Source organism: Typha latifolia, chromosome 2 (genome assembly GCF_019914945.1).
Source record: "Typha latifolia isolate L0001 chromosome 2, TyphaL0001v2, whole genome shotgun sequence".
NCBI lineage: Eukaryota > Viridiplantae > Streptophyta > Magnoliopsida > Poales > Typhaceae > Typha > Typha latifolia.
In genome coordinates this window covers 6557938-6571442 of record NC_133087.1, presented here as the reverse complement: position 1 = coordinate 6571442, position 13505 = coordinate 6557938, and the positions used below count along the sequence as shown (strand labels likewise).

Genomic DNA, 13505 nt, shown 5'->3' with positions numbered 1-13505 from the left:
CACAAATCGAAGCTTGATCACAACAATACATAGATAATGGAAGACGTAGGCATATTAAAAGGAGGAATATTCTATAAAATATTCCATGGGTATGATGAAATAAGTTTATTCCGATATAGATCACAGAATTAGATGTTAATCAAAAGCAGTGGTGTCTAATATTTGGCTAGTTAACCAGGAGAAGTAGGGAGGGCTAACTTTTGCTATCAATCTATTAACCAGATGTGATTGAAATCTAACTAATAGTTATCACTCGGTAAACGTAATCACCATGTAATCAATTTACCATTGACTTTCTTGAGATTCTCGATCCTAATAAGATCCCATTCCCAAGTTTGCATCTTGGCTTGCTGACCACGTCCCCTCCCTTCCTTCCCCCGGTCAAACCCCACATCACCCTCCAAAATTTTCTAACTTATTACTCTCAAAAGACGAGTAATCGGGCCGTCCAATTTGCGTGGGCTCCACGTCGCTCTGCTAGGGTTTATGGGTTCGGAGACGAGAGATTAGAAAGGCAAGAGAGAGTTATATCCGTCGGTCGGCTTACAATATGATGCCATCCAGATGATGGCAAGGATTTCCGGAGCAAATTTGCAGTAGCCCTCAACCCTAATCTTCCTCTCCCTTGAAAGAGGCAATGAGCAGCGAGCCCGTTCATTTTGGAATTCGATCGATCTACAAGCATAACTGACATTTTTCTGGCAATTAAACAGACAAGAAGACCGGTGAAGGCATCACCTCTCTGTGCTCTTCCGTCGAGAACCGCACGATCTCCGATAAGCCCCTTGCAGGTGGACAGCCCCGTGAGATCTGTGAGCTTTCGATAAGCCACGTATTGCTATCATCCCGGCCCTCGCTCGTCATTCGCATTTGGATAGAGGAGAAAGTAACGGCTGCGGCGGATATGGCAGTGGTGGACGGCGGAGAGACGCCGCCGTTGGAGTTGTTCCTCTCGATAGGGTTGGATAAGCGCACGGCGGAGAACGCCCTCGTCAACCAGAAGGTCACGGCGAATCTCACAGCCGTCATCAAGGAGGTATCCTTTACCCGTTTTTTGCTTGAATTACTCTTCCCTATCCTGTTTTGAAGTGCTCTGAGTTCAAGGTTTTGGTTTCGGATTGCTAATTTCTTTCAAGCATAGAGTTGTTTGTATATATCTGACATCCTTAATGTTTGTTTCAGCAAGGTTCTCGTTCCTTTCCCTGGAGATTGATGCTTTGAATCTAAATTTCTTGAATATATATCTCTCAGATAAAAAAAATGTTTCTGATACTTTACATGATTTGTTGGTTCTAATCAGGAATATGTTTGCAAGGATTATGTTTTGTTTGGGCCTAGTTATATGGTTTTTTTTTTCTTTTGTCAGGCTGGCATAGATGGATGCGGCAAGGCCATTGGTAACCTTCTTTACATGGTATCGTCTGTTAATTACTGTCACAACTGCACTACTAAATGAGTGAAAATTCATTTCTTGGTTCCTAAAGTTGTATCTTTTCTATCTGTGAGATAGGTAGCGACGAAATACCCAACAAATGCACTCATCCATCGTCCTGTTTTAATTGGATATATAGTCTCATCAAAGGTAATCTTATTGCATTAGCTTTCTGGATGACCATCCATAGATTGATGTACTAGTTGAACTCTATAATTCTCGATCATTACTCAGTTCAACTGCGTTGCAGATATTGATATTGCATTATGCTGTCCAGAAACTATAATTCTTTCTGGATGTTATGAACTAACTGCGGCTGTTTGTCATCTTGCACTTGTTTTGCAGATCAAGAACCAAGCACAGTTAGATGCTGCTCTGGCATTTCTTTCTAATGTTGGTCCCGAATCTTTCCAGTTGGATAAATTTGATGAATCTTGTGGTGTAGGTAGGCCTATTATGGATAGCTTTTATGACTGTAACTTCTTTATTTTCCAAGGATGTAAACATCCATTGCTTTGGTAATCCTAGAAGCAGAACTAAGAAGCCTTTGTAATCTCACACTTGTATAACTATTTAAGTACTTAATGCAAAAGTCTGATGATTGATTATGCAAGAGATCAATAATTGCTTATCATCATTGTTATTGATTATGCACAACTAGGTGGTTAATTTTTTGCTCAAATGCCAAAGTTCATTAGCAAGTAATTTTGTTTTATTACATGCAGGGGTGAATGTTTCTACTGAAGAAATTCAGTCAATAGTTTCGGCAGTCGTAGAAGAAAATATGGAGGCCATATTGGAGCAGCGATACCATATAAATGGTGAATTTTCAATTCTTCCTCACTTACTTCATTATCAACTTTTGTGATATAGCTTCACTGTTAACTTATTACCAATTTGTCAATATCTTCTCTGGTTTAGTTCACGTAGTCAGTTGCATTTACCAATTCATGTTGCAGGATTAAGTTTCCTCTACTCATTGTATGCTATGCTAAATGTTCAAGCATAACTGACTTTAGATGAATCAACTTCTGGAAAAAGGGCTAAATGAGTTATTCAGATAATATTTGATTGTCCTGGAATGTCTGGGAATGAGTTCATATCCTCCTAATCCATACAAAACAACTATGTTTAATTGAACCCCAAAACTACTTACCTGATAAATTAAGAAAGTTCCTTGATCCTTGACCCACCTCCTCATGGGCATTTGTCATTTCATTCACTTCTGAGTTGTTATCAACTTCTCATGTTGAGTTATTTTCTTTTGGCTCTTCCGCTTGGCACACTCTCCCATTAGTTGTCCTTCTTGTTCTTTGTTGTAAATTAGTCTTGACTATGGTTAGGTGTTGCCTCCAAAATCCCAATCAAATAGTATAGGGTAAGTATTAGGGTTGTCTGACAGAAACTGTTGGTGAAATCATTACTTCTTTTAATAAGTATTACCCTGTTTGTCAGTTTCTTTATTATATGTGTGAACTACTGCTTTAGGTTTAGTTATGCTTCATAAGAATTCTGCTTCCTATCCTTATCTAGAGTCTAACAACCTTTGGGATGGGATGATCTACATGTAATCTCTTATTTATTTTAGAGAGACTCATGTGGTGGTGTGGTGCAAGTTTATAGCACACTACTTGTGATATGGGAAGAACTGAGTATATATGCAATGCTTTTAAGAATATTCTAGCAACTGTTAAGAGATCAACTATTTTTGGATATGACGTCAAATATGCTCTGATTGATCAGGACTCTGGATGCTAACTGATTAGCATGTTAGTTATGATTTTTGGTTCATGTCATATTATGGGGCTTTGTGATAACATTTATGAGATTGATTCTAGCTATGAATTAAGATACTGACTGATCTACTTATTTGACAAAACAAAATGGTTGATCCATCACACTCTATTTTGAATGAGATTGATTTTTCTTTAGGTCTTGTTCTACTAATCAGTAAAACAAAGTCAACAGTGACAGTGTTTTCCACCTTATTGAAGATGAGGAGCTCATGTTGATGCACCTTATCTTTGAATTTAGGACTGACCGCCTTTCAGTTTCATCACAGATGAGTTTGATCACTTCATTTAGTTATTTACTTACCAATGAATGCTTGCTATCTTTCATGTAATTTTTAGTTTCTAATTTATTTGATTGAGTCATCGAGGAGATAAGGACTCATGATATCAATTATTATTTGTAATTAATCAATTGGTTGTGATGAGAATGTATGATAATATACATGGCACAGATTTATATCCAGTTTCCAGTGTTCTTTTTGCAATCTACGGCATCTTATTCTCCTAGTAGGTTTCTTAAAGTTGCTTGTCATTTTTTGTCATTATGCTCCAGTTGGCAACTTATGTGGACAGGTCAGGAAGAAACAACCATGGGCTGATGCCAAAATCGTGAAGGTATAGAGTGATATCAAGCAGACCCTCAGCATCACCTTATCGAATGTAAATGGTTTTTGGATTACATGTTTATCTTTTCTCTGACAGGAAATGATTGATGGCAAACTTTATGGGATATTGGGTGAAAGGACAGAAGCTGATAATGTGAAACCTTTGAAAAAGAAGAAAGAGAAACCTGCAAAAGTTGAAGTAGATTGCCCTAAAATCCTTCAGAAAAAATTAGTTTATTTTATCTTGGTGTTATTTATTATGATTGTCGTTCATTGTTAGGTTCAAACAAGTGCCATAGTTACTTCTCCCTTGCCCTCTGAGGAGGAAGTTAATCCATATTCTATATTCCCACAGCCGGAGGAGAACTCCAAGGTAACTCTAAGATCAGTCTTTTTTGCAGGTTATTACTTGATAGTATACCCGATGTTTCTGTTGTTAAAATCTTCTGCAACTACTTACACATTATCACCTGATGTTTCTGTTGTTAAAATCTTCTGCAACTACTTACACATTATCACCTGATGTTTCTGTTGTTTAAGTCTCCTGCTTATCATGTCAGGAATTTGATTACAATCTGCAACCATTCTCTATTTCATCTGTATTTGGTACATATGTGAAGTAAAATCTACTTTTTCTTTCTGGGTCATGACATATTTTACGTTATCTTTTATTAAAATTTTCCCAACCACAAAAAGGAATAATTGCATTTTTTTTCTAATATGATTAACCAAGGTGTTCCTGTCCATGAATCTAGGTTTCTCAGATATGATCTTTTGTTTTAATTTTTAAAAGTTCAAATAGGCAATGAAGAGTTGTTTTTGTCCAATTTAAACATAATCAGTTTCTCTAAATCTAACTATTTGATGTATTTTGAGATGATCTATCTTGAGAAGTTGGTGTTTTGTTATTTGATTAGTCAGTGCAAGTTATTTATTACATGCATGGGGTTCTTGATTTCTTAGGTTCACACAGAGATATTCTTCAGTAATGGAACAATTTGGAGAGCTCACAATTCAAAGGAGATCCTAGAGAAGCATCTTAATGCAACCGGAGGAAAAGTACTTACTCGCTTCCCTCCTGAGCCCAATGGATATCTACACATTGGTCATGCTAAGGTGGACATAATCTGATGCAGGATGAATTTTATTTCATTTATTATTTTCACATTATTTAATGCTTCCATCTCATGGAACTGAAACAGGCTATGTTTATAGATTTTGGTCTAGCTAAAGAGAGAAATGGTCTGTGTTATCTAAGGTAATGGTGATATTTTTCCTTCTTTTTGCTGGAAACTTTTAAGTTGGAAGTTGACCTCTGTTCTCTAGTAATTTTTATCACCTGCTAACTTCCAGACACAGTAATTCACTTTCTTTTTGCGGTTAGGTTTGATGATACTAACCCTGAGGCTGAAAAAAGAGAATACATAGATCATATCGAAGAAATTGTCCAATGGATGGGATGGAAGCCATTCAAGGTCTTACACTTCATTAGATTTTGACTTTTGAAACTTCATTAATATGTATATTGTACTAAATGACAACTATTTCGCATTAACAGATTACCTACACCAGCGACTATTTCCAAGATTTATACAATCTAGCTGTCGAGCTGATACAAAAAGGTCTAGCCTATGTTGATCACCAGGTTTGTTATTCATATCTTTTTTGTCAAGGACCACTAATGTTTTTATGAATTCAAAAAAAAAAATGTGATTACAAAGTACATGTCCTTTTCAAATAAGCATCTTTAGATTTTCCTATGGTAACTTTTTATATGAAAAAATAAGTACCTGTATTGCACATTGGCATCAATGTATTTAGGATGGGTGTTCTTTTTTAATTATCTTTCTTTTCAGACTCCTGAAGAAGTTAAGGAGTATAGAGAGAAAAAGATGAATAGTCCATGGAGGGATAGGCCAATTGCTGAATCACTGAAGTTGTTTGATGATATGAGACGAGGCATGATTGATGAAGGGAAGGCAACTCTTAGATTGAAACAAGATATGCAAAGTGATAATAAAAATATGTACGATCTGATAGCTTATCGTATAAAGGTAATTGCTTACCTTGTAATGTTTTCTTTTGTATAGGTCATATAAGCTTTCTCATTTTGGTCCTTGGTATGTGTTGTACAGTTTACCTCCCATCCACATGCTGGTGACAAGTGGTGTATATATCCAAGTTATGACTATGCTCACTGTATAGTGGATTCTATTGAGAATATTACACACTCAGTAAGCAGATCTTTATCCATCTTTTCATAATCAAGGTTTTTGCATAAATAGCCTGCAACATGCTATCTTGACTAATTGTTTTGGAGTTATGAATTTGACTCTTACAGCTCTCTATTTTAGTTTTTTTTCTTTTGTGGATTGATCTGTAATGTAAGGGATGGTTATCATCAACTACCCATAGTTTGAAGTTTCAGCAGAAACTAATCTGTCTTGACTGAAATGGATTGGTTTCGAGTTTCAACCATAACAGATCCTGAAACCTATCCCAGAACTGGTAAGATTGCCAGTTTCAGATCGGTTTTGATGGTTTTGGTGGTTTTGCCACGTTCACTCTAGTTTCAAAAGAAACTGCTACAAATGGCTAAATCTGTAATTTCAGGTCTGTTTTTTTCCTCAAATTCTTAGGTTGTATTTCATGGTTTTTCCTCCCTAAATCCAACCTAACTTTAACAAAAACAAACTAAATGGGAAATATCAATAGATTGCAGATTTTCTTCCCAAACAGTAAAAGTTGAGTGGGAAATGAACCTTGCCAACCCAAGATGCAATTAATTTGTTGACCCTCTGATTTCCTTGTTCCCTTTGTATGACTTAGCATGATCTCCATCAACAATGGTTGTTGGACTTGCCAAACATTAGCGGCATCTACCTGTGGTACTTGCTCGATATACTTAAAATTTTCATTTGATTTTATTGGTATTTGTTGTGCTAATAAGTGGTATAAATTGTCATAATTTCGTTTTCCTTTCCTGTAAAAGATTGAAATTGAAAATTTGAAACCAGAGCTGAAATCACCAAGACGACATAATCCAAACCATTTCCTTCTCTCAGAATCACAATTGAAATAGAATCTTGGAACTGTGCATCTACCTTTTACAAGGCTTAAAAATTGGAGGCTGTACACTTGTCTTATGACAGTTCCTTCCTATATCACTGATTCACTTCTCTTTATGGATGGGTAGGAGATGTGCTCGCTCCCCATTGAGGATAAGAATGTAGAACACAGTATTTTGACACTTTGATTAGGAGATCAGGGTTACTAGTGCACCATTCTAGATTATAAACAAGGTTTATCTTGCAAAAAAGAAAATGATTCAGGTTTTGATCTCAAGTTGTTTGTCTTCTTAACAAGGTATTTTTTTATCAGTGTCGAACTTCTCCACTCACCATTTGGGCATATCTCAGTTCTTTATGGATAGAAGAATTACAAACAGAAATTGGTTAGCTTTTGAAATGGATCACTTCCCACTTGCACAGCTAATGCAATATAATGGCACATAACCTTTAATTTATGTTGCTCTCTGTATGGGCTAAACTACTTTTTGTCCTTAAAAAATCCACTCCATGTTCAATATCTAAATTATAAAGTCCATCTCTGTTCTACTTTACCTGTAATTTATGGTGTTTTTCCCTCCTAATATCCTATGCATATGGAAGATGGTCCTGGTTGCTTGCTGATACATTGCTTTTTTCCTTATATAAATATTAACCCTATATTTTTATTTTACCCACATTCTTGAGTAGCATATTTGATTATTTTATTGAAGTAACCCTAATAACTCCTTTAGATGAGTTATGTGGATATACAAAGTGATTCCTCAAGTCTTCTAGCGTTCTATGTTTGCATTCTAATATTTTTATTACTTTGTTTTGAAGCTATGCACACTTGAGTTTGAGATACGTCGTCCTTCATACTATTGGTTATTAGTTGCATTGGGCCTTTACCAACCATATGTTTGGGAATATTCGCGGTTAAACATATCAAACACTGTGATGTCTAAACGAAAGGTATTTACCTTACAGGTCCTGTATCCAGATATACAAGTTAGTGCTTGATTGATTTTTAATATTCTTATGTTATTATGGCACTGCAGTTGAACCACCTTGTGACAGAGAAGTGGGTCGATGGATGGGATGATCCTCGTCTACTGACACTAGCTGGATTACGGCGTCGTGGAGTCTCTTCAACTGCAATTAATTCTTTTATTCGAGGAATTGGAATTACAAGAAGGTTTGAAATGCATTTGCCTTATTGTATATTCTTATGGTTTTTCATTGTGCATATTTGCTCCTTAGTTGCATGATCTAAACACCACAAGTGGCAAGTGAAGAGAAGATTAATTCCGTCACCTGCCAATTGGCCTCCTAGAATATTAATGTAAAGCTCTTCGATTGTCTGATTTTTCTTTGGACAAAAATTTGGCACCATTTCATAGAGGGTTGTTCTGTAAGACGACAGCCAGTCCTAAATTCTTATCAACCTATTTTTGGAGCCGCATATACGAGTTGTGCTGCTCTGACCTCATATTATATGCCAAAGGCTTAGATGATGGCAATTTAATATGCATATGATGTGTTTATGTTTGGATGTCTTATAACTTCTGATCATAGGCAGACCACTTTGATCAAATGGATTTATCTGAATATCTACTTTTGCTGAGGTGGCTTCACTGGTCACACTTTTGGACATACAATTCCCATTTTGCTGATTATTTTTTTTCTCAAATGAATTTACTTGCTACTCAGTAAAATAGATGGAATTGTGCTGAATATCTGCTCTTCTTTTCTTTACAACTATAGCATTAAGTTATCATGTTGATGTTATACTTCATCCTTGTTGTAGTAACTTATGAGCTGCATTACTATTAAGTTCCTACTGTAAGTTACTCACGGAATCTTGCTATACAGTGATAATAGTATGATACGGGTTGATCGTCTTGAATATCACATCAGAGAAGAGCTTAATAGAGCAGCACCTCGGACTATGGTTGTTTTGCATCCTCTGAAGGTATGCTAAATAAATGTACGTACGATTTTTCTCTGCACTATCAAAATGTTTGTGCTTATTTCATCAATCGTTTCATTTTGTCTTTATTTTTCAGGTTGTTATTACAAATCTGGATAATCCATCCATTTTAGATCTTGATGCTAAATTGTGGCCAGATGCTCCAGATGGTGCTTCTTCCTTCTACAAGGTCAGCCTGTGTTACTCTTGATTTTCATGTGGGAAATATTGAATTGTCTACATTTCTAATTTCTAACAAATATTGGACCACAAAGCTTCATACAGATAGCTTGAGAAATATGCTAAACAAGAGATTTAGTACTTTAGAACCTCCTCTACTTAGAAACAAAGATGGTCGTGCCATAGGCACAAGCCGTGCTGACCACCGGCTGGGACGGCACATGTTGTGACACTTGTTATAATGCTGCAAGAGAGGGAAAGAAAAATAGGATACCCACCTTCACTCTTTGACCTCATCGTCACCGTTGTTTGTGTTGTCAGAGCTCGTCGATGAAGGTGCCGCTCGACTTACATGGATGCCCTAGCTAACTTTTGCTCCCCTTAAACTATAACAAGTCCTATCTCTCTTCAAACCTAACGTGGTAGTTTCCCATCTTAGGGCTTTCTATCTATAGATTGAGTCGTGGCATTCGTAGATCTATCTAAACACTCAAAGCATGTGGCTTGACTCCCATATGTGGCAAATTGTTTTTTTTACCAATGGCTAATCAATCCTCTTCTGCTTAGGTAGTATATCCCAAACTTAACTTAAGTTTTTATTCACCCGCCTCGACCTATCTAAGGTCTTCTTCCTCCTCGAGCTAAGGCATTCGCGTCAGTCGAGCTGCGCCGTCATTGACGAGCTCCAACAACACGAACGGCAGCAAGGACGAGGTTAATGGCGACGGAAACCTCGATGAAGAGTGGATTGTTGCTAGGAGGGGTGTTGTGCGGCAACTTACATGTCGCGTGCTGGTACGCCACCGGCACGGCCATTGTTGCTTAGAAAGATTGCAAAATATAAAGAAAAAAATTAATTTTGTACTAGCATTTATAATCTTTCACCTATTCATAATTTGAGAGAGAGAATAAACCTAGGGGATGCTGCTCTCGCATCTCCAGCCGAAATCACTTGTCTCTTAGCTTTTTCCTCAATTCCTCCTTTTAGACCATGGATTTGTTTCTTGTCTCAAAAACCGCCTGCCATTAGGGCCCTCTCTTTTAAGGTAAGGGGTGCCTTACAGTACCCACACGCCACATGGACCATTAGCACCTGACCCATTTAGTGCAGCAGGGACTAATATGGTTTGAGAGTTGAGACTAGGGTAATGTCTAACCCCTTCCTCTACAGGCTCATATCCAAATTGGAAGTAATCTGGCATAGGCAGTATGGCAAAATCCTTGAGTTTTTTCTTAGCCCTTGAGCTAGAACAGTAATAAAATCTGTTGTCTAGAGAGCAAGGTTTCTTCTCATCTAGGTAATCCTTTTGCTGGAGAAGGAACAAAATAAACTCAATCTTATTATGGATACCAAGGACCTTAATTAACTCTCTTTTTTTATCTGATTAGATAATTAGATACTAGAGAGTATTTCATTTTAGATTGTGTTATTGTAAGTAAATCTTCATCATTATCATAACTTTCTTCCTATAGGTTCCTTTCACCAGTGTTGTTTACATTGAACGTTCGGATTTTCGCCTAAAAGATTCAAAAGATTACTATGGACTTGCTCCTGGTAAAGCTGTCCTACTCAGGCAAGTAATTTGTAATAATTTCTTTGATAACTTGCCTTAGTAGTTGGTGAAATATATATATGAAAATTTGTAGTTTGTCTTTTCTTCTGAATCTGCAAATAACTTTTATTTTGATTCCGTAGATATGCCTTTCCAATAAGATGCACAGATGTTATATATGGTGACAATTCAGATGATATTACTGAAATCCTGGTTGAGTATGATCCTTCAAAGAAAACGAAACCGAAGGTATTCTTCACTATTATATATGGTTTGCAGCTAAATGTATATGGCTAACATACAAATTCTATGATTACTAATGTAGGGTGTTCTTCATTGGGTTGCTCAACCTTCTCCTGGAGTAGATCCTCTCAAGGTGGAAGTCAGGTTATTTGAGAGATTGTTCCTTTCAGAGGTTAGTACAGTGGTTAATGATTCCTTCCTCGTTTGTTCTTTTTACGTGTTTGGGGAGGGATGGGTGGTTTGGGATCCTTTGCCAACATATATTTGATGGCAATTTGTCATATTGGTTATCAGAATCCTGCTGAGCTGGAGGATTGGCTATCAGATCTGAATCCAAATTCCAAGGAGGTGATACCTGAAGCATATGCCGTACCATCACTTGGTAGTGCTGTGTTAGGCGACAAATTTCAATTCGAAAGGCTCGGTAATCTCTTATTTTTGTCCCGCTCACTTGTTTTATTTCTTTCTTATTTTGTTCTATACAATAGATCTTTAAAGGCAAGGTTATAGAATTTCTTGACTTTCTATTGGAATCTGTAGTACTTACTATGGTCCTCATCTATACTTCAGGATACTTCGCCGTGGATACTGACTCCACTTCTGAGAAGCTTGTCTTCAACAGAACTGTCACTCTCCGCGACTCCTATTCTAAGGGTGGAAACAAATAGGTGCATCAATTCAATTATTATGTTATTCTTACATACTACTTTGTAAACAAAAAGCGATACTAGATCTGATAATTGTTACTATTATTAGTTCTGTTGTTTCATGTTTACCAATATATGTGTTGAAGGCTGAAATCTATTTTATATCTACATGATGCTTTTTCCACCGGTATTTGAGTGTCTAATCTGCTGATTTGGTGGAGGAAACTCTATACAAGAGTGTAGACATGGATCCACCTAAAATCTTATGACTCTGCGGTTAATGTTTGATTTCCTCCAATTTCTGCAACTAGATTTGTGAGAAAGAGTTTCCCAAGTAGATCACACTCATAAATCATTGCATTTAATGTGAAGTATTGTGTTTTTTACCAAACTAACCCTCCAAACTTAATTTACCGAAATGGACCATCCTGGAAGCGTAAATACAAGTCTACTTTTGTTAGCTTAGCTTTAACGATTAGACGAAAATGTTGAAAAGATCAGTTTTTATGCTCAGGGTAAAATGCTGGGTTTATTAGCGTTTTATGTGCAGCATAAATTGCTAATGTGTGAACATTTTATTCAGAAACGATTGGTGGTTTACTCAAATAAATTGTTGATCTATTTTATTCAGAAATGATAGTGGTTTACTCAAAGAAACTGTTGATTTGATCAGTGTCTACCTTTATAATGCAACCAACTCCCTTCAAATTCACTGAGACAACTAGTTTAACTGATCAAATAAAATGCTGATATAATTAGCGGTTTACTGAACCTTTGGGCACCTTATATATTGTTTAACCATTGTCTTGAGCTTTTTTACTGTTCTCCGGCGGGCTACTCAGTCATTTCACGAGAACAATTAGATATGTATTTTAGAAGATATTGATATCCTGCTTTATGGATATATTATAAATTATATTTAGAAGAATCAAGCATCTTAATTATAGAAGAATTATGATATTTGAGATTCAAAATAAATTAGTATCATGGATGGCCATGGCATGGCACGATCCTGTCGACCGATGGTTGACACGGCAAGGCATGGCATATGTCGTAGCACTTGCCAGTCGTGCCACAAGAGGGAGAAAAAAAGATGAGACAGACTAGTAGCGCTTTGTCGATGGTATCATTGTCGTCGTCGTCATTGCTCACTGTCACCACAATTTAAGTTTTTATTTGAAATCGACCTAACGACCCAACCCACTTGAGTCATCTTCCTACTCGAGCCAGCAAGGGCATCCGTGTCACAATCGGCGACCTTGAGCACAATGGGCAACGATGAGCAATGAACATCGTCGTCTTCAGTGAAACATTGCTTTTCTATGAGGGGTATTGTGCGGCACCCCCTCATGCCACGTGTCGGTACGTCGCCGGCACGGCCATCGTTGATTAGTATAAATGAATACCGATAAAAGTGAGAATTTGAACTCAAAATTTCAAGAATATAATTCCAAGAAAAGAATTCTTAGAATGTAGTATTACGACGTGCTACTAAGTAATTCTAGGAAAAGGATTCTTGAAATATAATATTAGGTCTGGAAGAACTATGTCCCAAGAGTAATTGAGACGGAAGGATTATTTCGGGGGTCACTAAGGTTTGAAAATTATCACGGGAAGTAGTGTATCGTAGAGTCTAGCGAGCAAGGTTGGTATAGATTGAGTCATAGGAATTGGCGAGTGATCTGTAAGCTTCTTATTAACTGCTACAGGTTTTAGTGATTAGTTTGAATCTGAGTTTGAATCCGTGGATTTTTATCCAGTTTAGAATTTTTTTTTACGTAAGAATATTTGTGTTTGTGATTGTTTTTTTTTAAGCTTTATTTTTCGTATTTTATTATCGATAATATATGATATATCGCTATCTCCTAAAATGTTTTTTACATTTTTCAATAGGTATCATAGTATATCTAAGTATTCACGTAAGTTTTAGTTTTTTCACTATTGAACTAAATATTAGAATGGATATACTAGTATTAGCTCTTTTCTTCTAATATTACAAATTAGAATAATTATGTATATTCCACCATTATTCT

At 36.6% G+C, this 13505-nt stretch overlaps 1 protein-coding gene across 1 annotated transcript; it reads left to right on the top strand.

The window, feature by feature from the left end:
- Positions 1-344: 344 nt before the first annotated feature.
- Positions 345-11662, top strand: LOC140781656 (glutamine--tRNA ligase). The gene is made up of 24 exons (XM_073127738.1): positions 345-634; positions 714-1036; positions 1367-1414; positions 1511-1582; positions 1778-1877; positions 2158-2253; positions 3779-3840; positions 3928-4029; positions 4111-4203; positions 4794-4946; positions 5033-5088; positions 5215-5305; positions 5389-5475; positions 5687-5884; positions 5966-6064; positions 7721-7852; positions 7939-8075; positions 8753-8852; positions 8947-9039; positions 10503-10603; positions 10726-10831; positions 10908-10997; positions 11120-11249; positions 11396-11662. Exons 2-24 carry the CDS (start codon positions 905-907, stop codon positions 11491-11493), a joined length of 2376 nt encoding a protein of 791 aa, XP_072983839.1. The 5' UTR covers positions 345-634; positions 714-904; the 3' UTR covers positions 11494-11662.
- Positions 11663-13505: the final 1843 nt, after the last annotated feature.